The sequence below is a fragment of the Capra hircus genome, chromosome 23 (assembly GCF_001704415.2).
Source record: "Capra hircus breed San Clemente chromosome 23, ASM170441v1, whole genome shotgun sequence".
Taxonomy (NCBI): Eukaryota; Metazoa; Chordata; class Mammalia; order Artiodactyla; family Bovidae; genus Capra; species Capra hircus.
Window position 1 is genome coordinate 2,868,306 of NC_030830.1, and position 27,823 is coordinate 2,896,128.

Consider the following 27,823-nt stretch of genomic DNA (forward strand, 5'->3'; position numbering starts at 1 on the left):
TTTAAAACAAGACTCAATGCAAAGCTGAAGCCACTCATGAGGATTGTGCTTCTCTAGAAAGTTGGGGTTTTTTTTTTTTAAAGAACATCTGTGAACCATACATGATTAATAAAGATCTCCTTTAAGGCAGAGGCTGGCCAGGATCCTGCTGTTTCGTCTGCCGCAGACAGTGGACGGGGTCTTGTTTCTAAGCGGCCACGTCGCCTGAGCAAGGGCGGTGGGGCGAAGGGTGTTACCACGAGGATTGACTGATGCTGAAGGACGTACAGGTTACCGACCTTGAGGGAGCCTAGGCCTACGGCAGCTGATTTCCAAGGGCGTCGGTATAAAGGCTTCATAACCCAGGATGGTGTGAATCAGGACACCAGGGACGTGGCCGACTGCAACCCTGCCTGCCTTGGTCTGGAGGCTGAGTCGATCCCCTCTGCACACAGGAGATGGGCGGCCTCCCGGAGGCAGACCAAACAGGGCATGCGCCGCCACCTGCTGCTGCTTCCAGTCTGGGCTCAGCTGCGGGGCCGCGGGGTGTCCCAGGTCCCTGACACCGGACCTGGGAGAGTTCCTGCAGTCCTCCTGCCCCCTCCTGGGAGGCAGAGACATTCAGAACCTTCCTAGGAGTTCTTAGAAGGGTCACGACGAGCCATGTGGCACTTCCTACGTCCACAGTTTCCACGAGAGACATCAAATCCTGACGTTCACAGGGACTCTGGCTTCACACTCCCTAATCAAATCTTGCAGGAGAGACAGAAGTATTCCTTGAACAGTAACAAGCAATCGGTCAAGTGCCAACACCCACACAAGGCTATGGCAGCGGCACCACCTTACTCAGGCACGTGTTGGGCGCCACCCTCCGTGAGAGGCACCCGCAGAGACGGGAGGTCCAGGAGGGGCTGGAAAAGTGGCTCTTCCACAGGCGTCGGGGATTTGTGTGTTAAATCTGCTCCAAGCTATGGACCAGCCACGTATGAACAAGTCATGTGATCAAAGCAACTCAACAGGGCCACACGGCAAGGCCGCCTTGCTAGGACTCGTGGGCCCTTTGAAAACGCTTTGGATGATGCTGTCACCAGAATCACTTGGGAGCCAAAAGTAGTCTGGCAGTTGGGTTTTCCTCGACTATTTTAGTCTCAAACCATTTCGATTTCACCAAGAGCAGGTTAAAGGGGGGAATGGATGGTAGGTCGCCACCGAAAATATTTAGTTTGCAAATGGATCGTGAGTTACACATTTACTTAGAGAAACTTAAGAATCTGTAGGGTGTGTTGGTTTAAAAACACACACAGAGAAGACAGCACGAGTTTAGTACATTCGGATCTCTGAGTCACCACTGCGGGGAAGCAGGGAGCGGCCGAGGGACAGCGCCCCGCCGGGCTCACAGCTCGTCCTTCGCCTGACGCAGGACGAAGCGGTGCAAGGAATCCAGGTCGCGGCTCCCGCTGTGCTCGCCGACCTTTTCTCCTCCACGGAACAGCAGCAGTGTGGGATAGCCTCGTACCTTAAAAAAGAAAAGAAAAGCTTAAAAAACAGCCCAATTCATGCATAGAGGAAAATCAGAAAAGATCCTTGAGTTGAGCCCAAGGAAGCCTGCAGCTAGATTTTCAGAGCGCACAGACCCTCAGCAAACTGCCCGAGGCTGCAGAAAGCAGAGCCTTGGGGCTCTATTTCACTTTTCAAACCCAAACAAAACACTTTTAATATTAGCATTGAGGAGGCACTTCACCCTGAAGTGGCGTCTCGGACTTTCACACCAGCCCTGGGGAGCTGGTGCGGCTGGCAGGGGCCTGAGAGGCTGCACTCCCGACAAGCTCCCAGGTGACGTGCAGGTGCCCCGAGGCCACACTGAGAAGCGAGAGCCTCACGGACACACACCTGTCCGCTACGGCTCACCTCTTTTCTCTTGAAAACAGACACACCATCTTCTAGTAAGCAGATGACGTTTGTGCTATTCTCTCTTTTAATAAACTCCAGAGGCCTCAGAAATATTTTAAGAAAACAACACAGGTTCAAAAGCAGAAATTGCAAGTGTTCTAGGCTATTCAATGGTGCTAACAGCTCGGAAAGAAGGCAACAGCTGCATGAAGCCAAGCCACCCGCCTAGCCTGCTGGTGCAGCCCTCCCAGTGGGGAAGTGTAGGATCAAACACTTCCTGGATGGAGCGCCGCCTCGTGTCTGAAAAGCAAGCTCCTCAGGTGTTTACGGGGAAGGCGACGCGCCAGCTGTTCGGCCAACGAGAATGGTCCTGCAGGCGGGGTCCTGCCCTCCAGCTCTGAGTCTCGGCTACCGCCAGCCTCCCGCCAGGTGGGGAAGCTTCACCCCCCACCCAGCACCACAGAATCATGTGCACTCACGGAGGAAAGCCTTTCTTTTGGGAGAGCAGCTCTTTTTGCTTTTCAACTGAGAAAGGAAAAAACCTCAAGACTCTCAAAAGGACACGAACACTTTGTTGAGAGGAGGAGGGCAGCGTGAGTGACCTTGGATGAGGCCACACCACCTCATCACAGTCCCCCTGGGAACCCCCCCACCCCCTATTCTGTGCCCAGGAGGCTCCGGCCACGCGGACCCACCGAGTACTTGCTGCAGAGGTTCCGTTCGGCAGTGCAGTCCACCTCGGCGATGGTGACCTCCGCCAAGCCGGGGAATTCCTTCTTGGAGAGGTCCTCCCAGGTCGGGGCCAGGTCCTTGCAGTGCCCGCACCTGGGGACAGAACATGACGGTGCCGCTGAGGCGCTGGGTCCGCTCACCCACGTGCCACTGCCCAGACGGCCTCCTGGGCCTGAGTCTATAAACATCAGCCTTCCTCCTCTCCCGCCCCATCCCTGAATCCAGACCTGACACGTTCAGATAACTGGACAGACGCAACACGGTCTGAGAACGATATTGACGTGGGAAACCATCTCTGTGGTAAACTGCGGGCTCCCTCGTTTATAAGTGTACCATGAGCAGGAAACGAGACCCTTTTTAAAAAATCACTTGAACGCCAAAAGCAGGGTAGATTTCTCATGGCCTCAGATGTTTAAGACAATTCGAAACTTCCTTGAGGCACTGAGCCTCGTTCCAGCCCACCTTACCCTCTACAAGCTGCTCCCCCCCCATACTTGGTCCACACAGCTCTAGGTTGCCCAAAACACTGAAAACACCGACCAGTTTTAAAGGCATTATTTCCTCGTGTTTCTACTCTTTAAGAAGAACGGGACAACTCCAAGTCAAGCTCCTTAGCTTTGTAGCTGTTACTCATGAGCACTTGGAATGAAACAAACCAAGGACCAGAAGTGACCCGTGGAGACCTTACTTGTGTTTAGAAACAGGATCCTATATTCTCCTCCACATTTTTCCAAATGGGCTGTTTCAAGACAAAGCTCTCCTCCCGTTTCACAGCTAAGGAAACTGGGTTCCAGAGCTCTAAGAGGCTTTCAGGGTGACAGGTGCGAGGCACAGCCCGAACCCGCTGCATTCCCGCCGCCTCCGGTGCCTTGGTCTGGAGCAGCCCCCACCTCTGCTCCGGTCCCCAAAGGCCACAGGACAGGCAGCGCAGCTGACTGACACGCCGTACGGCTCCAGCGGCAACCCGAGCTCCAGTCAGTTCCCCTCTAACATCCCGAGACGGAGGGGCAAAGCTGTGTCAGGAAGTTCACGCTGCTGAACCGAAAGGGCCATCTGCGTGGAAGAGCACCCAGATCCCACACAGCTTCCACGGTTCAGTGTTTTCTCCAAAGCAGACTGAGCTTGAACCTCCTCCTCCACCAAACTTCCGCCTACCTGAGTGTGGGAGCCGAGCAGTAACACGTCCTTCTCCCCGAAAGCACGACTCTGAGTGTGGCATGCGCCCAACACTGAGTCTGGAGGCTCGGCGCGCGAGCGAGGAGTCAGGATGTGCCTTGAGGGCATGACGACAGAGCAGCTTCTGATCCAACAGCCACTTACCATGGCGCGTAAAACTTGACGAAGGTTACGCCTTCCGCGACGGCGTCCTCGAAGTTCCTTTCTGTCAGCGCCAACACGGTGCCCTTAGGGGAGAAAGCCGCGACTCAAACACTGCAGATACAAGTGGGGGTCAGGTTCCGGGATCCCGGAAATACCGGTCAGACTCCTTTAAAATGCTTCACTGTGTGCTCCAAGGCTACACACACACACCCACACAACTCACTTTTCACAAACATCAGCAACCAGTCACAGGTCCCACGGGCCAGAGCCCAGGAGATGCCGTGCGGATGGGCGGGCCACGCCCGGGTCTGCACTGCGCGGGCCCGGAGCCCCAAACACTGACCCAAGTCCAAACCGCCTGGCCTCCCTGAAGTACACACACGTTGTTTTTCTTGCTGATTCTATTGCTCTCATCTGTGGATTCGCAGAAAGAGATTTTCTTCTCTAAGGACCCTAGAGAAGCATAGGCACTGATGTGTTTTACACATAAACAGGCTACTTTCCATCTTAAAATGCAAAGTTAATATGAAAACTGTTCAGTCTCAATTCCAGAGAATTCAGGGCAAAGGGGCAGCGAGGCAGTCTGCTCTAAAGCGCTTCTGTCGGGATGGTTCTTTACAGAACTGTATCCGCTCCTCCAAAAGTGGACGTCCCATCCACACGTGGGGCAAGGGCACACGCTGTGTCACGTGACTGCAGTGCCCCGGCCGCCCCCTCGAGTCTGGCGCCGAGTCCCGGTGCCAGCGCCTGGGAGGACCTGCCACCTTTCTGTCCAGAGAGGTGACCACACTCCCCGAAAGATCCACTTAATGGTGGAAAGGGTGAGTATAAATAGAAACGGTCTGGGCTTGATGAAAGCATCACGGTATGTAATTAGGCTGGATCTGGGATGACCTTTACAACTGCTGCGACACACACTTCCCGACATGGGGTCCGTAACTACCAAATCATTTGTTTACTACTTAAACCAAAACGTCAGTGTTTAACCAACATCCATGCAGTCCCCAGGTGCTGAGGTTCCCGCTGAGGGCGGGGGAGGCCCACCATAGCCCCACGTGGGGCGGAGGGGGTAGGCGGCCACTGGCTTTTCTAAGCACGGATGCCTGGCCTTGGGACGTGGTGGTTCCAACCAGTCACAACTGCCCCGGGAACACCGAGGCTGGAGGGTCACTGGGGGGCAGGGAGGGCGTGCCCCCCAGGACCAAGGTGCCCCGTCCTGGGGAAGAACCCCACGGGCCGTGTGGACTGAATCAGCAACACAAGGATTCCACTTAGGAACTAAACTGACAACCACACCTTACGGTTCCTAGCTGAGCAAACACAATTCTGATTCCCCGAGTAGCCTCATTCCCACCCCCGGCTTCAGCTTCTACGCAAAGCTGCAGACATGGGACCGACTCATCTCAGGAAACAGACATCCGCCTGCGGCTTCAGACGCACACACTGACCTGTTGCCGCGTCCACACCCCCCGCCCAACCCTGAAAACCGCTTCCCTCCTCCTCCCGCCCTGAGCTCGGTGCACCATCCCCTGGATGCCCCAGTGCCTGCCCGGCGTCCCTGGCCAGGCTCCCCACCATCCACCTCGATGGGCTGGTGGAGCTGGACTCGCCTCGGCCGCGGGGGCCCAATGCCGCCCATCGCAACAAAACCCTTTCCTGTCTCTTGCACACGGGCTGCAGCCGGGCAGCTTTCTTCACGTCCCCTTCTGCTCCAAGCCCGCCACAGGCTCCCTACAGACCTAAGATCCTTGGCGGGCTGACAAGGCCTTCCCCGGCGCAGTGGCCACCTCCTCTCTGCTCTACACGGCGCCCTTGTCCTCCTCGCCCTGCCTGCCCGCTGGCTGCCACGGGCCGTCCTGAACATGGCCGGCTGACCCCCGCCTGTCGGGGTAGCCCCTCCAGCAAATACCCACTCGCCCCTCAGCTGTTCGCTGACACAAGGGCAGTGATGACTGAACCCAAGGGAAGAACGTTCCAGAAGCGTGGACACGTGCTTTCAGAGCCCTGGTCTCACACCTGCTTCAAGGCTTTTTAAAGGGAAGAACGCTCCAGAAACATGGACACGTGCTTTCAGAGCCCTGGTCTCACACCTGCTTCAAGGCTTTTTAAAGGGAAGAACGCTCCAGAAACATGGACACGTGCTTTCAGAACCCTGTCTCACACCTGCTTCAAGGATTTTTTAAAGGGAAGAATGCTCCAGAAACGTGGACACATGCTTTCAGAGCCCTTGTCTCACACCTGTTCAAGGCTTTTTTAGAGAGAAACCCCTACGAGCACGTAAAAGCAGGCGATGAGGTTGTGTCAAAACGTGGACCGTGGGCCGTCCCACACTGTCCCGGGCGGGCACCCACCTGGTCGGCCGCGGGCTCGGCGGCCAGTGCTGGGGCCTCCGAGGGCTGGGCGGGCTCCGGGGCGGCATGCCCTGCGCTCTGCAGCTGTGCCTCCACGTATTCCCTCAGCGAGTCCAGGTCCCGCTTGCCCTTGTACTGGTCTACCTGTCGGGGCACAGGGACACGTCAGCCCTGTGGGCCCTCCTGATGCCTGCCTGGGACCCCTGCCTTCAGGTGGCTCCCTCTGGGGGTCCCGGCCAGTGGTGTCCGCTGCTCAAATGTCAAGGCAAAGCATAAATGATCAACCCGAGCTCTGCTCTGGACAGAGAGCTTGATAGGGCCTTCCTTCAGGGGAACCGAGGGTCATCAGGTCTGGGCATGGTCCATTGGGCAGGGATGGAGCGGACACTGACCCCTCTCAGAGGTTGGGGCCAGAGCAGCAGAGTGGGACGTGGATCCAGCTTGTTCTAAAGAAAACCCGAGCCTGCAACGCCACGTGTCAACACCTGATGGTGCCTCTCAACCGCCAGATCTCACCAGGGGACCACGAGCCCCTCGTCCCGTGAAGCGTGTCCCTTTAAGCCAGAGCCCAAACCGCCTGTGCTGGCAGCTGTGCTGAGCTCAGTCGCTCAGTTGTGTCCGACTCTTTGCGGTCACACGGACTGCAGCCCACCAGGCTCCTCTATCCACGGGGATTCTCCAGGCTAGGACACTGGAGTGGGTTGCCGTGCCCAGTTAACCCACTCGACAGCTCAGCTGGGGCAAAGACACACCTCTTGTCTCCACACGGAGACCTGAAGACATACCTTTTTGCCGTCTCGGAACCAGAGGAGCGTAGGATAACCTCGGACCTGGTTTCCTGAGCAGAGTTCATAGTGCTGCGTGCAGTCCACCTGGAGAGAGACCGCACGCCCACTCAGTTTCTCTGAGGGCCTTCCTGACCAGCTGTCTGTCGGACACTCAGCACTTTTTTCAGAAAGAAAACTACTCAAGTCCCCCAAGGGCAGCGTCTCTGCAGATTCTGGAGAGACCTTTCCCAAGCGCTGCTCAGCTGCCCGAGTGGAGGGGGCAGGGGAACAAGATGAACTTCCGACACGTGATTTATTTTCACTCAAAAACGCCAGCTTTTAGGACGCGATCGTTTACCCTGAGCAAGTTAACAGGTGGAAAAAGGGACCCTACCCTGACGCCTGGAGAGGGGATGGCCTGCTGCTAGGGACAGAGTCACCCCCCGCCAGCCACAAAGTGAGCTGAGAAATGTCTTCTCAGGTCTTCAGCCAGACCACCCTCAACATGCCTGATCTCGTCTCATCTCGAAAGCTAAGCAGGGTAGGGCCAGGTTAGTACTTGGATGGGAAAAATGTCTTCTCAGGTTCAAGCTTACAGAGTTTTAAGATCAAGGGGGACAAAGGCCATCAGTTTTAAATAGGAGTATTTGGACTATAATAAAAAGACAAAACTGAAAAAAAAAAGGTCTAAGTCTTTAAGAGGCAACAGTGAAAACTTCCTTTAACGACACTCTAACTTCCGAGGCGTTTGCTCTGAGCCCAGGTCTGTGGTCAGCGCTCCACTGTCACCCACGTCAGGCAGATCTCGTCCTGGTTTTGCAGAGTCGGAGACAGGGGTGGAGAACTGCTTGAGGTGGCTGGCCACATCTGTCTGAACCCCAGGTTTGTGCTTTTGGCACTTCCCTGTACTGGGCAGATCCTCTTATTAACTACCGGACACATGGCGCTGAGTCTGTATACAAATCAGTCCCCGGCAAAGCAGAGGAGGAGGTTTTGATAAAAAGCAACGCAGGCAGGGGTGTCTGGTGGGTGCTGGGGGACGGATGAGATTACAAGTGCTTGAAGATCCAGAAGCTGCCCTAGATATTTCTAGAAAACCCGGTGGTTAGGCACCACTTCTGGCTTCCCCACGTGAAGTAGGAAAGGATTCCAGGCAGCAGGGTGAGCGGGTGGAGCTAACTTCGGGTGGGTCTTGCATGCAGCCGAGGTCCTTTAGCAACCTCCTGGGTGAGACCCAGTGTGGATGGTCTCCGAGGGTGTCCAGTGAACACTCTCTACGGCTCCATCCCAGGTCTTGGCAGAAAGGCCTCTGGGGCTGCCAGTCCAGAACCGGCCACTGCTTCAAAATCAACCAAGGAGCCAAAGCCCTAATTTTAATCTCTAGAATGTAGAAAAGCCAGCACTCTCGAAACCAGGTTGCCATCTGTGAAGGTGAAATGAATTATCAAATGGCACACTAAACGGAATCAATAAATCAAGTTTGTGACTACACACACAGAATTAATAATGGGCTACTCGGCTAATTAATCCAGCCAAAGGCAGTCTATCTCCAGTTCAACAGGGGCACGCACTCACCTTGCCAATCTTGACAGTTTCGGAATGTTCAAGGCCCAGAGCCAGCTGCTCCCAGGTCGGAGCCAGAGCTTTGCAGTGACCACACCACGGGGCAAAGAACTTGATGAAGTGGTCTCCTTCAGGGGGAGAAGGCAGGGACAGGGAGAGAGTGATTCACAGCTGCCCACACAGACAGACAGAACGGGCGCGTCGCAGCTCCGTCTTCCTGCAAAGCTCAGCTCAGGATGAACCCTTCAGCCGGGGGGAAGTGACTCCCCATCAGATATGTCTCTATCTCTGAGTTCATGACCATCCTTACAAAGGAATTTTTCACCTCTGAAGGACACCAGGGAACCAACTCATTATTTGGAAAACTGGCAATAAAGGGGAAGAAACGGGCGCTTGTATAGCCTGTCTTTCCTGAGATGAACTGCACTCCGGATAATGGAGTGATAAACAAAGGCCAGTCACCTCTTGCTGAAAAGAAATGAAGAAGGGACGCTGTCATTTCAGCAGTGGTGCTGGCTGGCATCCCTGGTGAATTATGGACCTGCATGGTGATGGGAGAGGCTGCTGACATCAGAGAGACTGCCCAGCCATGCAGCCGTGCTCACACCCCTCGAAACATCAAACACAGTGAAAACGGCCCTAGATCCAACTGCCAGCTCACGTGGAATAGAGACACGAGGGCCCAGGGACAGGGAGGCTGTATTCCACAGCCTAGAAATATGACGAGTCCCCACTGAGGGGAACGTGCAGGTCAGACAGTCTGTGTGCTCGGCAAACAGAAGGCAAGGGAGAAAGAGATGCTGAGGGAACAGACTGAAGGAGACTTAGGAGAGCAATATTTAAAAAAGGGGAGAGACAGACCAGCCTCAACTACCGTGCTGGAGGGCACGCTCGGGTGACGAACCGGAAAGGAAAGTGAGCAGTGGTTCCGCACGGTCAGGCAGGGCTCCTCGGGGGAGAGAAGGAAGCGGGCAGGAGAGGAGCCGGGATGTGAGCTGGACGGTGGCTACCGACTGACTGCTTTACGACCATTCACTGCCCCTACACTGCTTCCTGTATCCGGGTTTTATTTCACGATAAAATAGAAGATTAAAAAAACCCAAACACTTGAGTATCACTCTCTTGGCTAGGAAGTAAACCACATCATGACTGAGACACTGAAGACTTTTACCTCGGCTCTTCGACCTCGACCAGCCTAGGGCAAAGAAAGGTGTCAGGCTGTGAGCAGCCCGCGTCAGGCTGCAGGCAGGGAGAGAAGCAACCAGCAGCCCTGATGGGGGCCCAGGCTCCGAGTCGAGCTGGCCGGGTGACGCCCAGGGGGCATCTGGTCAGTGCAGCAGTGAGGGGTCGGAGGGACCTAGGGGGAAACTTGCTTCGACAGTCAATGTTTCCTATCAACTATACCTCAGTTCTTTAAAGAAAAACAAAAACTATATATAAAAGTAGCTGGTCTGTAAGGCTGGAACCCTGTCTCCCCAGATAGGCCCGTCACCACCCTGAGCTGTGAGGTGGAGACAGCGGGTGCAGGAGCGGGGTAAGGACGGGTGGGGCACCACTTTCCCAGCAGACCCATGGACTCGGCCCCTTGGAGGTTGACCCGCTCAGGGTTCGGGCTGTGCTTTGGGTGGTTCTGGTAACACGTCCTACAGGGAGTCCCAGCCCGCCTCAAAGTGACTCCCGGAGAACAGAAACCCTGAAGGTCCACTCCCAGAGCATCGGTACCAATAATGACCTCTAATTAAAAATGGAACGTGGCTTGCAGGCATCACAACAAGTGATTCCAGCCTTGGAGGGGGTGGGTTTTCACTCCCAGCAGGCAGGACCCACAAGGCCAGACACAATTTTAAGCCCTTTTAAAGAACGGTCCTGCCTCAAGTTGCACGGAGGATCTCTCTCCATGACAGCATCTGAGAGCCGAGGTCAGCCTGGCGGCTGGATTCACGTTCGAGCCCTTCACTGCTGAGCTGACGCTTCTGAGCGTGTGAAGGGAGGTCTTACACACATTATTAACTTAAGAAACTGTACTCTGGTCACTGACGTTTAGGAGACTAAGAAAGTGAAAGTGAAGTCGCTCAGTCATATCTGACTCTTGACCCCACAGACTGCAGTCCACCAGGCTCCTCCGTCCATGGGATTTTCCAGACAAGAGTACTGGAGTGGGGTGCCATTGCTTTCTCCAGGAGATCTTCCTGACCCAGGGATTGAACCCAGGTCTCCCGCATTGTACGCAGACGCTTTACTGTCTGAGCCACCAAGAAGTCCCAGGAGACTAAGATGTTGTATCAAAACGGTAGCTTAAGGGTAAAGAGCACCTATCCTGATTCATGTGTTATAACGGTCCCAACTAAATTCTGCTTCAAACAGGTACGAGAAACCTTTGTTTCTGCCTCAGGTCAGTAAGCACATGATTAACACTAACAGAAACAAACACCTCATCATCCAAGGGCGTGGGTCCAGCCTGTGCACAAATTAGGTGAGTGCACCCAGTCCTGTGTGCACTTCGCACACCCGAGGCTTCAGCCTGGCACCAGAACCGGCCTCTCCATCAGATGGAGACGTGTCCTCTCCGAGAGGAAGAGCGCTAGACACAGGAGTCGGTGGGGCTGCACGAGAGAAACCCTGGACAAACACCACCCATGCAGTGGCCTCCGAGCCCTCGAGCTGTGAGAAGAGAAGCCCTGGCCACCAGGGAGGTCGGACCCCAGGCACGCCCTGCCCCCAGGGTTGCGGCCCCGCCCCTAGTCACGCAAACATGCACGCACGCACGCCTACCTTGAGCCACGTGCAGCTCGAAGTTGCCGGCTGAGAGCTCATACAGTCCCTGCTTGAGCTCGGGGGTGCGGGGCGGCTCCACCGCGGGCTCTGGAGTCTGATGGGGGAGACGGAACAAGAGTCACCGCGGGCGTGTGTCGAGGCACCATGGAGCCCATCACGACTTCTGTATGGAACCTTCTGCCGCCACCATCCCCCGCCCCAGCCTCTGGGGGATGCTGCTGTGTCAAGGGGGGCCCCAGGCAGGAAGCAACTTAATCGGGGCAAGAGGCCCCTTGGCAAGTGCTGTCAGACTGATGCTCCAGGGCAGGCAGGTGACAACCAGCACCCCCCACCCACAAACCTGTCCTTTGCTGCCCTCAAACCCAATCCAACAGAGCAAACTGAAGAATGGGCCGCCTCAAGCCAGCACCCTGTTGGGTTCTTGGAGACGAGACCTGGGTCGGCTGGCAGAGCACAGCAGCGAGCGGCACCGAGGGACACAGAGGGGACAAAGCAGACAGCAGGCAGACCCAGCCAGCCTGTATGCGCAGCAGCAGTAAGAAAGTCTGGGAAGGAAGCTGAAACTCTGAAGAGCTGATAAAAGAAAAAAGGTGACGAGGGAAATCTGGACGGATGAAAAACCTCAAAGAGAAAAACCACAGGGCAAATGTGGGCTGCGCCTTTAAGAATGTAATTCACGGGACTAAGCTTTGGACAGAAACAGTGAAGAGACAAGAAGCGGCTTTTAAAAAGGCGCTTCTCCAGCACCTGAGCAGACCCCGTGTGACAGCTAAGTGCTAACCCCCAAACCACACCATTCCAGATATCTCCGTTTTCTCTTAGGCCAGCACGTCTGTGGTCTCCAACCAGAGCAAGCAGAGGAAGAGAGATGGTCACTGAGACACGACTGTCCTACAGACACGGGGGTGTCTATTATTCAGTTCTTATCTAGGGGTTCGTATTTCTATTAAAATGAGTATCCAAGTTAAGTCATTTGAAGCTTTCAAAATGCTGAGAGCTCAAAGCTGGGCAGGGTTGTAACTAAAGCAGCGTGAAGTGTTCTACTTCCGTTTCGTTGACAATGCTAAACCTTTGACTGTGTAGATCACAATAAACTTCTTAAAGAGATGGGAATACCAGACCACCTTACCAGCCTCCTGAGAAATCTGTATAGTTAGAACCGGACATGGAACAACAGACTCATTCCAAATTGGGAAAGGAGTACGTCAAGGCTGTATATTGTCACCCTGCTTATTTAACTTACATGCAGAGTACACCAGGAGAAATGCTGGGCTGGATGAAGTACAAGCTGGACATCAAGGTTGCCAGGAGAAATATCAATAACCTCAGATATGCAAATGACAACCCCCTTATGGCAGAAAGAAAAGAAGAACTAAAGAGCCTCTTGATGAAGGTAAAAGAGGAGAGTGAAAAAGCTGGCTTAAAGCTACACATTCAAAAAACTAAGATCGTGGCAACCGGTCCCATCACTTCATAGAAAATAGATGGGGAAACAGTGACAGACTTTATTTTCTTGGGCTCCAAAATCACTGAATAATGACAACTGCAGCCAGGAAATTAAAAGACGCTTGCACTTTGGAAGCAAAGCTTTGACAAACCTAGAGAGCATATTAAAAAGCAGAGACATTACTTTGCGGACAAAAATCTGTATAGTCAAAACTATGGTTTTTCCAGTAGTATATGGATGTGAGAGTAGGACCATGAAAAAGGCTAAGCACCGAAGAATTGATGCTTCTGAACTGTGGTGTTGGAGAAGACTCTTTTAAGAGTCCCTTGGACAGCAAGGATATCCAACCAGCCAATCCTAAAGGAAAGCAGTCCTGAATATTCATTGGAAGGACTGATGCTGAAGCTCCAATACTTTGGCCACCTGATGCGAAGAGCTGACTCATTAGAAAAGACCCTGATGTTGAGAAAGATTGAAGGAAGGAGGAGAAAAGAACAACAGGATGAGATGGTTGGATGGCATCACTGACTCAATGGACATGAGGTTGAGCGAGCTCTGGGAGCTGGTGAAGGACAGGGAAGGCTGGTGTGCTGCAGTTCACTGGGTCAAAAAGAATCGGACACAACTGAGCAACTGAACAACAGCAGCATGAATCTTTTGGCTGCCGGCTTGACTTTCACCCTACGTTTGCATCAAGTGCTAAGGACCCACTGAGAAGGGTGTCTGAGAGAGTGATGGCTAAGGGACAGTCAGTGAGTTCCAACAAAGTGAAAGAGGAGACGATGTCGCTATGTATAAGATGTTCAAAGGGCCTGCAGTGGTAAAACGCCCGTTTGTGGCACCAAAGGAGCACGTCTTTGGTCCTTGTTCCATGGCAGGTAAAGATAACTGATCATTACAGGAACTTCACAGTGTATCACAGAATGGGTACCGTCCCCACGCTGGGCACAACGTGGGCTTAAGCGTCTTAAGAAAGCAACCTGGGGCTTTCCTGGCAGTCCAGGGGTCAAGAGTCCACCTGCCAATGCAGGAAACGGGTTTGATCTCTGGTCTGGGAAGATCCCACATGCACAGGAGCAACTAAGCCCGGGAGCCACAGCTACTGTGTGCCCCAGAACCAGGCTCCGCAGCCAGAGCCGCCTGCAGCGAGCAGCCTGTGCCCCGGAACCAGAGCGAACTCCCGCGCCTCAGCCAGAGGAGAGCCCGCGCAGCAGCGGAGCCCCGGCACGGCCGAAAATGAAGACGTTTGCTAGCTCGGCACTACTCAACAGGAGCTCGAAAAGGGGTCTGGCTTTTTTATTTTTTGCCTTGCAACGTTACGTTTGGATCTATATTCTAAAAACTCACGCCAAAGTAGGGGGAGAAGTCCTTCTCAAAGATAGCGTTTCTGATGAGAGAAAAATTATCAACCTGAATATCCAATGACAGAAAAAAGCTGACAGAAAAAAATGACAGGAAAATTCTGGCATATCCAGAAGATAAAATATGATCACTGTAAAGATGTTCAACTATATAAAAAGATCATTAATGAAATGAACCATGTCTATGGGATGATGACTCTACTTAAGGAAAAAATACAGAAGGAAACACGGAAATATAAAAATTGGAGAAGGTTAAGAAATGGCAGATTTTCCTTGACTTTAATATATTACCATAATAATATGAGGGAAAACCCTAAATTCATCCTGTTTAAATAGGAAAATGTATATATTATTTAAGTATAAATACAGAAGGGCTTCCCTGGTGGTTCAGATGGCAAAGAATCTACCTGCAATGCAGAGACTCAGGTTCAAACCCTGGGTCGGGAAGATCGCCTGGAGAGGAAATGACAACCCACTCCAGTATTCTTGCCTGGAGAATTCCAGGCACAGAGGCAGGCTACAGTCCATGGAGTTGTAACAAGTCGGACACGACTGAGAGACCAACACTTTCATAGAAGTTTTTTTAAAATGCTTTCACTTAAAATATAAAGCAAAATTCACATGGAGAAAAATTTTGGTTTGTAATATGAAGTCTGAATACTTGAATTTTTCTGTAATAAGCCCCCCTATCATCATTTCCAGCAATTACCTGAGATGCCCACGGCTCTGAGAAGCCAAGATATGGCAGGGGGGTGACTGAGGTCCGGGGTGGGGTCCATGTGGCCATGCCCCCAGGACAGGCCCTGAGGTGGGCAACGCTGAGCCTCGCACCGTCCCTAGCCCGTGCTCTGGGCTCCACTCTGAAAGGGATGTCGGCTGGGGAGATGACGGCTTTCTGCCATCCTGACCCTGGCTGATGGCTTCCTGAATACAGTCGTCACAGAAGACTGGCTTTTTGGTGAAAAACTTACTTTAAATGTTTTTGGAGACTATGAACTCTCCTTTAAAACTGGCTTCCTCCCCCCTCCAGAGAACACCAAAAAAACAACCAAAAAAAAAAACCACCTTTAAGTTTAAATCTATGTGAAAGTTACACCTGCTGCTTTCTTGTCGTGACAAAGATGCAAATTTACTCTGAGGGGTTTGTGGTTTCCCTGTTACCTAAAATTAGACACAGCTCTGGTCAACGCTTACTCAACATTGTATGCCAGTGGTCTTCAGCACACAGTTCCGGGTGGTGGCGCTCAGTCCTGTCCGACTCTGCAACCCTGTGGACCATAGCCCGCCAGGCTCCTCTGTCCACGGGATTTCCCAGGCAAGACTACTGGGGTGGGTTGCCATTTCCTTCTCCAGGGGATCTTCCCGACCCAGAGAGCAAACCCCCTGAGACCTTTTAAAATGTGAGATAAAAGCAGTACTTGGGAAGCAGCTGGGTTTCTGATTGGCTCTGACCTCTACCCAGAATGTAGGGGAGAGCTGAAGGACCACACGGACACCCTGGAAGGGGACAGCAGAAGACCCCTGCAGCTGCCCAGATGAGCTCCAGGCCAGGGGACGCTCTCCTGCCTCATCAGAAGCATGCAGCAGGCACACTGGCCACCTCTCTGCTCCCATCCAGGCCCAGCTTGGCCTCTGGGGGCCCGGGCCCTCGGCACTACCAGAAAGCAGCGCTCACGAAAGGACACTGTGTGGAGGGCTCGCGGTCGTCACGATTTATGACAAGATGAAGATGCCTACCATCCACTGGAGGACTGAGGACTAAGGATTTTTCTCAGGAACGCTACACATAACTATGTCTTTAAAAAACATCTCAGCAACACAACACTGTAAGTCACTACACTTCAATTAAAAAACAACAGGCCTCAGAAATCAGTTTCCACAATTATATCCTCAGAGTAAGGAGTAGTGGCCATCAAGACACACAGAGTTCAGGGTATTAAGTTTTGTCATCAGCAACGCCACTAGGGCCGTGGGGCTGAGAAGCAAAGCAGATTCACACTGGGGGTACGGCCCAAGGCAGTGGGGGGGAGCGGGAGGTTGTGGAGGGGGGAGCTGGGCTCAGGGCGTTGGGCTGAGCTGGACTGGACGCCCCGGCAGAGGCCTGGCCCCCAGGAGGCCGCAAGTCCATCTCTGGTGCTGCGGAATCAGCGTGATTTGAATGATGTGTGAGAAGGGAATGGAGGGTATGTTAAAAAGGAGTTAAGTGCGCTTCTGTGGGCTGTGTTCTGAAACAGTTAACGACGACCCTGACCGCAGCCAAACAAGCAGTGGGAAGACCGGAAGACCAAACTGTCGGCGCTGCTGGGGCCAGAGGTGGACACACAGGACCATCTCCACTGCACTCTGCCCGCCACTCACCAGACTCTTCTCCCTACTTCTGTGCATGTTTGAACATTTCCATAATAAAAAGCTTTCTAAAACGTCATCTTTTCCCAGTAAGGTACTTAGAGAGTACTCAGATTCATAGAGACAGAATATAGGGTGACGGGTGCCAGGGGCTGGGGCAGTTAGTGTTTAATAGGAACAAGGTTTCTGCTTATTGTCCATTTGCTCAGTCCTTTCCGACTCTTTCGCAGCCCCATGAACTGTAGCCCACCAGGCTCTCCTGTCCATGGGATTCTCCAGGCAAGAATACTGGAGTGGGATGCCATGTCCTCCAGGGGATTTTCCTCAACCCAGGGATCAAACCCATGTCTCCTGCTTGGCAGGCGGGTTCTTTACCACTGAGCCACCTGGGAAGCCTGGGTTTCCACTTGGGAAAATGGAAAATTTCTGTGGGTGGATGGTTGCACCACATTATGAATGTATTTAATACCACTGACTTGCACACTGGAAAATAGTTAACAGGGTAAATTTTATAGTGTATTTTATCAGAATTTTTAAAAACTGCAACACCACCAAAGTGAATCTTTACCTATGATATCACTGAGTTCTAAAAAGTTGCTTTAAGATAGTAGCTAATCTAGCCTCTTTACTGCCCCTCAAACACAGGAAGAAAGAGGGTGGCCGTGTGTGCACTCACGGGGGGCTCCTCGCTCAGTGTCTGCAGCATCCATTTCTCCAGGGCCTGGAAATCCCGGGGACCCTGGTACTTCACAGCTTCTTGGCCAGGCTTGAAGAACTTCAAGCTGAAAGAGTAACAGAGGATTAGACGGAGTGGATTTTAAAGCACTTCAAATTGCTCCGAGCAAAGAATAAACTCATTTAGCGAAGCAATCATAAAAACGGGGTGTCGGCGGGCCGCAGCCAGCTCACCCCTGCCCCTCTCTGATATCGCTTGGAAAAAAAAGAAAAGCAGCGTTCGAGGAGGTGGCATATTCACTTAATCCTCAACTTTAAAAAGTTTCTCATGTTATTCTTGAAACACAAAACCAAGGTGAACATGTCGGGCTGGGCCCCACAGACCCAAGGACTTGGGCAAGGGTTCCCCAGGCTCCCCTGCCTCGTATCCGCTGCCCTTTCCCGGCTTCAGTCGTTTTTATGTTCAGCATTTTGAAGAACAATCTAGAACTGTCGTGGAAACTGCACTGTTCTGCAGTGAATTTATTTCCCGGCTATTTCCTGTCAGCTACTCAATTTTCACAAGGCGTGACTATCCAGCTACAGTGAGAGTTCGGGTTTCCAACTTCAAGCACAACCCTGTCTTTGGTTGATAACGGCCTGTTCACTTGTCCCCAGAAAAGGACTCTCTTCTATTTTCCACACACACGAACCTCTAAAGGCGTCTGCAGATGGAACACAGAGTTCTGCCTTTGGAGGGGAGCGGGGACATCACCTGGCTCAGTGGCAAAGAAATTGGGCGCCAATTCAAGAGACGCAGGTTCAATCCCTGGGTCGCAAAGATCCCCTGGAGGAGAAAACGGCAACCCACTCCAGCATTCTTGCCTGGGAAACCTCATGGACAGAAGAGCCTGGTGGGCTACGGTCCATGGGGTCGCAAAGAAGAGTCAGGCGTGGCCGAGCGACGAAACAACAACAGAAGACATCATCAGAGCCTGAGACGAGCAGGTCCAAACGCTGGGTCACTGCCTGGCGACGGGACAATGTGCTCCCAATGGAACGCAACAGAAGGCGTCAGGGATGAAGGGAGGGGAGCGAATAATTCTTCCGCTGACAGAACAGAAGGGGTCAGGGACGGAAGGGGAAACACAGCTACTGGAAACAGAGCAACACAGACTCGCATCTGGGGGCAAGCCTACCCATCGAAACACCCCCAATGCTTCCTGGCATGTATGCGGATTTTGTTAGGAGATGCCCAATGTGCAGCGTCAGAATATAAGAAGTTAAGATATGCAGAAATCAGAAGTGTGTGTGTGGATAGCTAACCCCGCAAAGGTCTTAATTTGAAGCTTCACACCAAACAAGAAAACCAACACACTGGCTGCAGAAGGCGTTCAAGTGAGAATGGGCTTACCAACCTCACGCAGAAGCTCAGATCCTGTGAGGGGCTAGGGGATACCTCGATGTGACTCCAAGAGTATCTCTCCCCTTCCCTGGCAGCTTACACTTTTATAACCATGACAAAACCCACAATCTAACTAGACTTGGCCAGTGTGTCCCTTCCTTCATGAAGTTTAACATTTCAAGCGACTCGACCTGCCCTCACACCTGTGACCACCGGCGCCCGCCCCCTTGAGATGCTCTGGAGATGTGCACCGCGCCCATGGAGGACCGGGGCGACCCGTCCTCCACGCTTCCCTCTCGGCCAGGCACCTCCCTCCAACAGAGCCCTTCAGGATGGAAATGAGTTGCTCCTCAGGGCGTTAGAAGGAACCAGGCGTTGCTCTTGTTTCCACCTCTCGTTTCTTTGCTAAGGCTAAATGCAAGAGAGCCTCATCTGTTCATTTTTCCTCACTTGGTATACACTGATTGAAATGAAACTGATTTTTAAAAATCTCTTTCTGCTGTTGGATTAAAAACCTTTCTAAGCTGCCCAAGTCTGAGATTCTGGAGAAGTTCTGGAGAAGTTCACAGACCCTGGGGAGAGACAAGCTTCCCTGACAGGGCATCTGACTTCATTTTCACCATGGATGGAGAGGCAGGCAGTGGTGGAGAGCAGGCCATCAGGTTCAAGCCCCAAGGACAGCCCCAAACCTTTCTGCTGCTGCCGAACCTCCACCGTGGGCACTTGTTTTCCTGGTGAACTTTCTCTCTCTGAAGGAGACTGCAGGGGAGACAATCCCCACTGACAGGGCTCTCTGGAAAACAGCAAGATGATGTCCTATCACCATAGATGGGATGATGTTATGGGGTGACTAACAGGAGATCTGCCGGAAGTCCTGACCCATGCTACCACAGACTGTGACCTGAATTAGAAACAGGATTTGCATGGAAGCAATCAAGTTAAAATGCGGTCAGTAGGGTGGGCCCTAAGCCAATATGATGTTTCCCTGACAGCTTAGTTGGTAAAGAATCTGCCTATAATGCAGGAGACCCCAGTTCGATTCCTGAGTCAGGAAGATCCCCTGGAGAAGGGAAAGGCTCCCCACTCAGTACTCCTGGGCTTCCCTTGTGGCTCAGCTGATAATCTGCCTGCAATGCAGGAGACCTGGGTTCGATCCCTGGGTTGGGAAGATCCCCTGGAGAAGGGAAAGGCTCCCCACTCAGTATTCTGGCCTGGAGAACTCCATGGGCTGTGTAGTCCCTGAGGTCGCCAAGAGTGGAACACAACTAGGCAAATTTCACTTTCCTTCTAAGCCAGTGTGACTGATGACTGTATAAAAAGGGAAATTTAGACAGAGAGACGGCACACAGGAGAAGGCTGTGTTAAGGAGGAGGACTGAGGTGGTGCTTCTCCAAGTCAAGGAACATCAAAGATTGCCGGAGCCAGGAAGAGGCAAGGAGGATCTCCAGGGGCTTTCAGAGCCTTGGTTTCTGGCTTCTGGCCCCTGGGACCATGACAGTTTGCCTCTCTGTTCTTTTTGGGGCACTCTGCATGGCAGCTCTAGAGACCTCCTTCAGCTCTGCCCCTGCTAACATTTTCCCAGATGACAAAGATGCTTTAATGGCTCAACGGGAAGATCTCAAAACAGCTTCCCGAGCACAGGCAGCCTTCTCTAGGGACCTGGGAACCCAAACTCCCTCCCTCTCCAATCCTTTACCCCCATTAAAGGTGTCAGGAAGGGAGGACACAAACACTAATGTGCTGACCAACCCCCACCCCCAACCCAGCATCTCAGCATCATCTGATCCAGGCCTCAAAACGCCTCCAGAAGCCCACACAGGTCAACCTATGAAGGCCCTAAGGCCCCTACATTTCATGCAGCACGCCCCCACCTCCTGCATTCTGTGAAAAGAATCTGGTGGTGGCTGTGATGGGTCACAGGGCTCCTTCCCAAACCATGCAGTGGGAGCTGGTGATTCTCTTTAACAACTCTAAAGCAGGGTCTGGTTTTCTTGCAGACATCACATCTTCTAAAAACCAAATCAGGATGCCTGCTCCAACATGGATGATTTGATATCTGTGAACAGCATCTGTGGAGTCACTGATGGTGCTCCCAGAGAGCTGAGAGGAGCACCCTCCCCGCCCTCTATGACACCCCCAACCCACGCCTGCTCAGCCCTGTCACTGGTTTACGGTGCACACGGCCACACACAGCCAGACGTTCAAGAGTGGACACCAACCATCTGCAGCTCCTGCCCCTGGAAGTCACAAGCCCTCAACAGGGAACTGGCTCCACAGGGCACTGGCTGCTTCTCCGGGGTGCTCTTCATCTAAAGTGGAGTTTACTTTAAAGGCAACGCAGTGAAGCACAGGACAATGATACCAACAGGCACGTACGTACGGCAGGAAATTCTGTCTCTAGTGCTCTGATCTGATACAGACTTGAGTTACAGTGCCCAGATCAGCAAACAGTCACCAAAGATCAAGAGTCCCAGAGCCCTTTGTGGAAATGCCAAATCTGTGAATGTTGGGGGAAACCTTAGCATGAATTGGGCACATTCAGACTGGTGGCTGCACACACCAGTGCGGGGGTGGGGTGCCAGCATCCGACTTCACACTCGAGGCTGAGAACCGCGGCCAGAGCTGCAGGAAGTGAACGGCGGAGGCAGGGTCCAAACCGCGGCATCCAGGTTCCAGCTCAGAGCGCCGGCCACTTTCCATGTGGCCTCTCGGGTTTGAAGATCAGCTAGGGTCTCAAACAGGATCGACTTCATTCATCAGTTTGAACAAACATGTTGGGACCTGCAGTGCCCGACCCCTCCCCCAGCCTTTTGGAAATGGCATCTTCGCCTTTTTGAAGATGTACCCTTCACCCCAACATCGAATGCAGAGTCCGGAAGGGGCTGCTGTCTTCAGACAAGATCCCACCTCTCTGGCCACGAGGTCTGTTTCTGGAATGAATACTCCATCCAAGGAGGGCCAATCAGGGATGGGCCTAAGCCCACTATGGCACCAGAGCGATGCAGAGCTGGCAAGTCGAGTCACCTTGAGCGGGGTGCAGAGAAATAGGCCTCCAGACCCGCGGAGCAGCACCTCAGTGCTCCCACAGCCTGCAGACTAAGCCAGCTCCATCAAGCCCCTCTTCTGTTCATTTAGCCAGTTTCAACTTCCATTCTTAAATCTACTTTAACTGCCAAGGAAAGAGAGTCTCACTTGACAGAATGACTGCACTTTCTTTCCAACAAAAACGGCCCTTGTGCTGGTCACGTGGGGAATAACTCTAGAAAAGAGACTGAAGAATTAACAGCATGACGGGGCTCCCCTGATGGTCTAGGGGTGAAGACTCTGCCTCGCAGTAATGCAAGAGACACCAGTTCGATTCCCGGTCCAGGAGGATCCTACATGCCTTGGCGCAGATAAGCTGGTGTGCCCCAACTTCTGAGCCTGGACTCTAGCCTAGAGCTGCAACTACTGAGGCCCGAACGGGGAGAGCCTGTGCCCTGCAGAGAGAAGCCAGCGCAGCGAGAGGCCTGGGCCCACAAGCAGAGAGCGGCCCCTGCTCATCGCAACTAGAGGAGAGCCTGTGCACAGCCAGAGACCCAGCCGAAAACAAACGAACCTTACAAAAAAGAAAAAAATTAACAGAGTGGTCAAAAATTCAGACAAAAAGTCCTGACAGTCGGCGTTCACTGGAGCATCAGATGTGACAAGATCTCAGGGAGAGCAATACCATTTTTGTCTGGCAGACACGTTCTTAATTATATAAAAAGGAAAACTCAATTAATTGAAGCCTTTTTCCAAACAAAGTACAAAAAAGCATCTAACACACAGCGCACATATAAACCCTCCCTAACAACAGGGCCTGCCGGCTCCAAGCTGGCATCGCCTCCCTTCTCAGAACTACTAAGAAGTTGCCAAAACCGTAACTTGCACTTCGTTTGGCCCGAGGTGGTTGGTGAAACACCAAAACCTGGAGGGTGCAGGGCGTGCGCCCGTCACTCACGTGGGGCACCCGCGCCCGGCACTCACGTGGGGTACCCGCGCCCGGCACTCACGTGGGGTACCCGCGCACGCCCTGGGCGGAGCACACCTCCGAGTCAGCCGTGCAGTCCACCTTGGCCACGTACACCTTGGCATCCTCCATGCTGTTATACTTGTCTCCCAGGTCGTTCCAGGTTGGCTGCAGCCGCTGGCAGTGTCCACACCTGCAACAAGGGGGCGGTAAGAAGCGTGCTAAGCGCGGGGGCAGAGGGGGCCCAGCCCAGCTCCTCAGCCAGCCATCTCCTACGGTAGCAGGGCGCTCCGATCCTACCCTTGTTCACACCGCAGCGGAGATGCAGCCGACCAGCCCACCGCGGCTGCGGAACCTCCCGAGAGTCCCGGCAACGTTCTCAGCGCGGTGCGGCGCCCGATGCCTTTCAACTTGGCCCCAGCTGACCTCTATCCACCTGCCTTGCTTCCTGGGCCGCCCCCACTGCTGGGCCCTGCTGGACACATTTCCAGGTTCCTGCAAGCGACCTATCTTGGCCGGGCCCTGGGAGTGAGCACACCTTCCTCTGACCCTTCCTAAGCCCACCCAGCCGATCACTACTTGTTCGGCTTGGGCGTCACTTCCTCCAGGAAGTCAGCCCGGACTCCCAAGCTGGCCGGTGTTCCCTCTCTTCCCTCTCTGGGGGGTCCGGAGAGCCCCCTCGCTCCTCCTCGGCAGCTCCCTCTGGTCCGGGGAGCCCCCTCGCTCCTTCTCGGCAGCTCCGCCCTTCTCGCTGCCATGGTCCCTTTAGGGTCAGGTCTTCTCCACCATGTAACCCACTCTCTCCAAATACAAACCAGCCTCAGAATGAAATCCGTTCTGCATTCTCGCCAGTGAGAAGATAAAAAAAAAAAAAAAAGCTTGTGGCCACCCAAAACTTCTAAATGTGACACGCTCAAATGGACACTTACAATATTCACTGTAAGAATTTAATGACATATTTTAAAATCATCTATCATTTAAAATATGCTAACTTAAAATGATTGCTTGTCCCATTTCTTGACAGCATCAGTCTCTTCCCCATCACTAAATCTTTTTGAGTCATATGGCTGATGACCCTCTTTTAACTGTCAGCTGTTCACAGGGCCATACTTCTGACAATGAAACCTGGATCTCAGACCCAGGTGCACTCTCACAGAGTTAGAGGACATGGTCTGCTCCCCCTTCTCCTGGTGAGTGAATTCCTGATCTCTGCGACGGAACTCCTTGCTGTAGCGCTTTTTAGAGTGCTGTCAGAACACCTAGCACTTCTGAGTTCATCCTCAAAGCAGTTTCTCCATAAAATCAGTGTTAAATCCCCTTGCCTCTTTTCTTTTCTGACAGATGATCTCACCAGGAAGCATCTAAAGGCCGCATTAGAAGACCTTGCTTTAAGCAAGCCTGTTTCCCCTAAGCAACACCTTCTAGGCCAGAGAAGAGAATCCTGCTTGATAACAGACTCAAATACAATATGAATCCTTTTCTGGAAGATAACTGTGAGGGAAAACCACCGTCAGATTTAAGTAGATGTGGTACAAGGGCTAAGAAGACAACCATCTTCCTTTCTACAACTGGATGCCCGAGACATGTACCAAGTGCTTAGCAACTTCCTAGCAATGGTTCCACGGGTGCCTCACAGTCGGCACTCTGGTTTTGAACCCTTGGGGATACAGCACAAAAACTCAGACTGCAGCTGCATTGAGGCAGTTTGTGGTCAGTAACACAGCAAATCCACCTGGCCCTTTCGAGGCAGCGGCCCCAACCTTGACCTTGTTGACACCAGATTCAATGGGACCTGAAAAGTGGCCATACATGACCCGACGCTGGCGCACCACTTACCGCAGGACAGCCCTGCTGCCACTAGGCTCAGAGCGCAGGCACAGGGTCAAGGCTACCATTGGCTCCTGCCCCCAATCCCGCGTAGGCAATCAACATTCCAGAGACTGAAATGCAGAGAGACCAGGGGCAGCCCAGTGTACCCTAGCTGAACTCCAATCTGCTCTTGCTGCTGCTGCTGCTGCTGCTAACTCACCTCAGTCGTGTCCGACTCTGTGCGACCCCACAGATGGCAGCCCACCAGGCTCCCCTGTCTCTGGGATTCTCCAGGCAAGAACACTGGAGTGGGTTGCCATTTCCTTCTCCAATGCATGAAAGTGAAAAGTTAAAGTGAAGTCGCTCAGTCGTATCCGACTGTTAGCGACCCCATGGACTGCAGCCCACCAGGCTCCTCTCTCCACGGGATTTTCCAGGCAAGAGTACTGGAGTGGGGTGCCATCTGCTCTTAAAGTCTGTAAATGCTGTCACAGAAACCCACACATCTGTGTAAATATTTCCTAGCAGACTATGAGAAAGCAAACAAAAACTTTAAAAGTTACTTTTTCTGGGAGCATCCACCTAAAACTCTGTAAGCCGCACACAATGAAACGGGAAGGTACTAGTCCTCTCTGTCACTCAGGCCAGGACTAGATGGTGAGCGTTACAGAGACTCCAAATCCAAAACTCCACTGTCACTGAGGGGACCTACAGTGTCTACATGTCAGTCTTTCTTTAAAAGTGAATAAACAAACCCAGGGGCAGATTTATTCCACAGAAGCAGACTTCAGTTAAGTAGCATATTTAACTCCAACAGCTACTCTGAGAACACCCTCCACAAATAAAGTATCCACAACCATTACTTTACATTTCTATACCACTGGGTTCTAAAAATTCCCCTCCTTTGGTTCTTGAAACACAAGCTATCCCATAAATACAGTTAGTAAATGACAAGTCTGAGCCCGACCAAAAGTGTCGATGGAACTCCAAAGGAACTGAAATGCAGTAATAACCTGAATATGGGGGGAAAGTTTCCTCCAACTTCTGCCGGCACATTTTCTCAACAGGCAGCTTTTCTTGGGCATCTTCTTCCTAACCCTTTTTGCATCCCTTCCCCTTATCTTAAGGAGTCTCTTGGCTCTGCGCAAGAATGCCAAATTCTGCAGTGAAGCCTGCAGAGGCCTGGGCCATAGACCGGCTGGCTGCGCCGCCCACAGAGGACCCCCCTCAGCGGACAGCTAGGCCCTGGGAGAAGGCCCTCGGTCCCTCTGCTCATGTCAAGCGCCGGCAGTCGCTCTCTTGGACGACTCGCAGGGCAAGAGTCTCTGGGGTCGGCACCGAGGCTCACAGCAAAGCCCCCATCCGGGAACCATGGTGGGGGCGTGGTGGGGGGGCTGTCTGTTCAACCCCTGTGCCTTTTCCCACCTCAAACTTCCCAGACGGCCAGGCCCAAAGAAAGCAGAGGGGAGCGCGCGCCCAAAGACAGCCTTGGGTCGGGGGTCAGTAGCTCCTGTCACCTGGAGCACAGCTCGCTGCGCCCCCGGAGCTGCAGAGAGGCCCCCAGCCTCCGCACGGCACCCCGATTCCCGGGAGAAAAGTGGGAACCCTCCAATGTCCGGACCAACCCATACCACCTCGCGAACGCAGAGCCTGGAAGTCCCTAAGTTTCAATTAAACCCCCAGGCCCGCGTCCGCCCTGCGGCGAGCGCACGGGACAGGAAGTCCACGTGTACACCCCGGACCCCGGGTGTCCGCGCGGCCACACGTGGCCTTCGGGTACCGGCCGAGCCGCAGGCCACTGCCTCCGACCTGCGCATTAGTTCGGGGCTGGGGGACGCGGGACGGGCGGGTTCGGGGCTCCCAGCGGCCCCGATGGACAACGACCCCTGCCCCGACCCCCCGGTGCCGGGACCGGGGGACGGGGCGAAGGAGCCTGAGCGCCGGCCTTTTCCGGTTCGGCCCTCGGGGACCGCCCCCTCTCGCTTGGTCCCGGCCCCTGCGCCACGTCAGCGGCGAGCGCCCGGCCCGCGCCGCCCCCGGCGCCCCCAGGCGCGAAGGCCCCCCAGCCCCTCGCCGGGCGCCCCAGAGCGCGAGCCCGCGCCCCCCGCGCCAGCCCCGGCCCGACCAGCGCCCGCGGAGCCCCAGACGGGCGGCGCGGCCAGTTACCAGGGCGCGAAGAACATGACGAAGTGCGCGGCGCTCTGGATGCCGTGCGCGAACATGTCGGCCGTGTACAGGTGCTTGGCGTGCGGGTCCTGCCCGTCCCCACCTCCGGCCGCGGGGGTCCCGTCCGCCGCCGCCGCCGCCCCCGGCTCCTGGGCCCGGGCGCCCCCCCGCCCGCCGCCGGCGTCCAGCAGCAGCAGCAGCAGCAGCAACAGCAGCGGCGGCGGCGGCGGCATGGCAGGGGCCAGGGCCCGAGGCCGCGGCGGGAGGAGGCGTCCGGCGCGCGCGGGCATCTCGGCGGGCTGGGCGCGCTCTCGCCCCGGCCGCCGGTCCCCTCCGTGCCGCCCGCCCCGCCCCGCCTCGGAGGCCCCGCCCCGCCACGGAGGCCCCGCCCCGAACCCCCGCCCTCCGGCGCGCGCCCGCCTCCCCGGCCCAGATGGGCCCGCGCGCGCCCGGGGATCCTCGCTAGGAGCCCGGGGGAGGGGTGGGCCGGGCCCCCGCCGGTCTCCCGCGCTTGGCCTCCCGCACCTGAGGGCTGGAGGGACCGCTTGGGCCAATCGCGCGGGGGCCCCCAGCCCCGCTGGGCCCGCTCTGGCGTGGGGCTGCGCCCAGGACTGGAGGGTCAGAGAGGCCAGGCCCGGAGGCCACCGAGGGCGATGTCGGCCTCGGTTCACCTCAACTACACAAAGGCGAAAGAAAGAGTGAGCTGCCATCAGCAGAATTCAGGAAACTGAGAACTGGGCGAGGTTTACACCTGAATGAATCAAATTCTCGGACCTCAATTGTGATTCTGGGTCCGAGCCCAGGGGTGTGATGGAAACCTGCTTTCTAAGCGAAAGCTTGGGGGCGCGCCCTGCCCAGCCCTACCTCGGGCTGAGAGAAAAGCCGCTCACAGCTTCTTCCGGGACACAAACCCCCGCAGGGTCTTCCTCAGCCGGCGCCCGCCTGGCGTCCCAGGGCGCCCGCGCCCCCAGGAGCATCTGGACGCGCCTGCTCTGGCCCCGTGGGCTGCGAGGCGAACCCAGGGGCGACGCGTGTGAATCAGGCACCTCAATTCATACCTGCGCACATGCCCGAAGGCACGCCGTAATTGAGGGTTAGGCCTCGCCCTGGGAATCTGAAGCTGAATCAGGAGACTCAGGTTGCCTCGTGGGGTCTGCAGTCTGGGGAACCCCAGGCAGTGGCTGCCGGCACGGCAAGGGGAGCGCCGCATGACTCACCTGTCATTAACACTGCTCTGGCCACTCCTCAACCTAAGACCGCGGTTTGC

At 54.3% G+C, this 27,823-nt stretch overlaps 1 protein-coding gene across 1 annotated transcript; it reads right to left on the reverse strand.

The window, feature by feature from the left end:
- TXNDC5 (thioredoxin domain containing 5) lies at nt 157-26,885 on the reverse strand. The gene is made up of 10 exons (XM_018038924.1): nt 26,557-26,885; nt 22,625-22,774; nt 17,208-17,313; nt 11,375-11,471; nt 8,615-8,730; nt 7,058-7,144; nt 6,273-6,416; nt 3,922-4,004; nt 2,565-2,694; nt 157-1,495 (listed from the first exon to the last, which is right to left on the reverse strand). The coding sequence occupies exons 1-10, from the start codon at nt 26,844-26,846 to the stop codon at nt 1,373-1,375; spliced, it is 1,326 nt and encodes a 441-aa protein (XP_017894413.1). The 5' UTR covers nt 26,847-26,885; the 3' UTR covers nt 157-1,372.

Bases quoted from the DNA above. Each gene is read 5' to 3' on its own strand.
- TXNDC5 (XM_018038924.1), bottom strand. From the start codon at position 26,846: ATGCCCGCGCGCGCCGGACGCCTCCTCCCGCCGCGGCCTCGGGCCCTG. The intron at 22,775-26,556 runs GTAACTGGCCGC...CCCTTGTTGCAG, and splicing joins GTCATGTTCTTCGCGCCCTG to GTGTGGACACTGCCAGCGGC. The intron at 11,472-17,207 runs GTGAGTGCACAC...CTCCCCCATCAG, and splicing joins CACTGAGCGAGGAGCCCCCC to ACTCCAGAGCCCGCGGTGGA.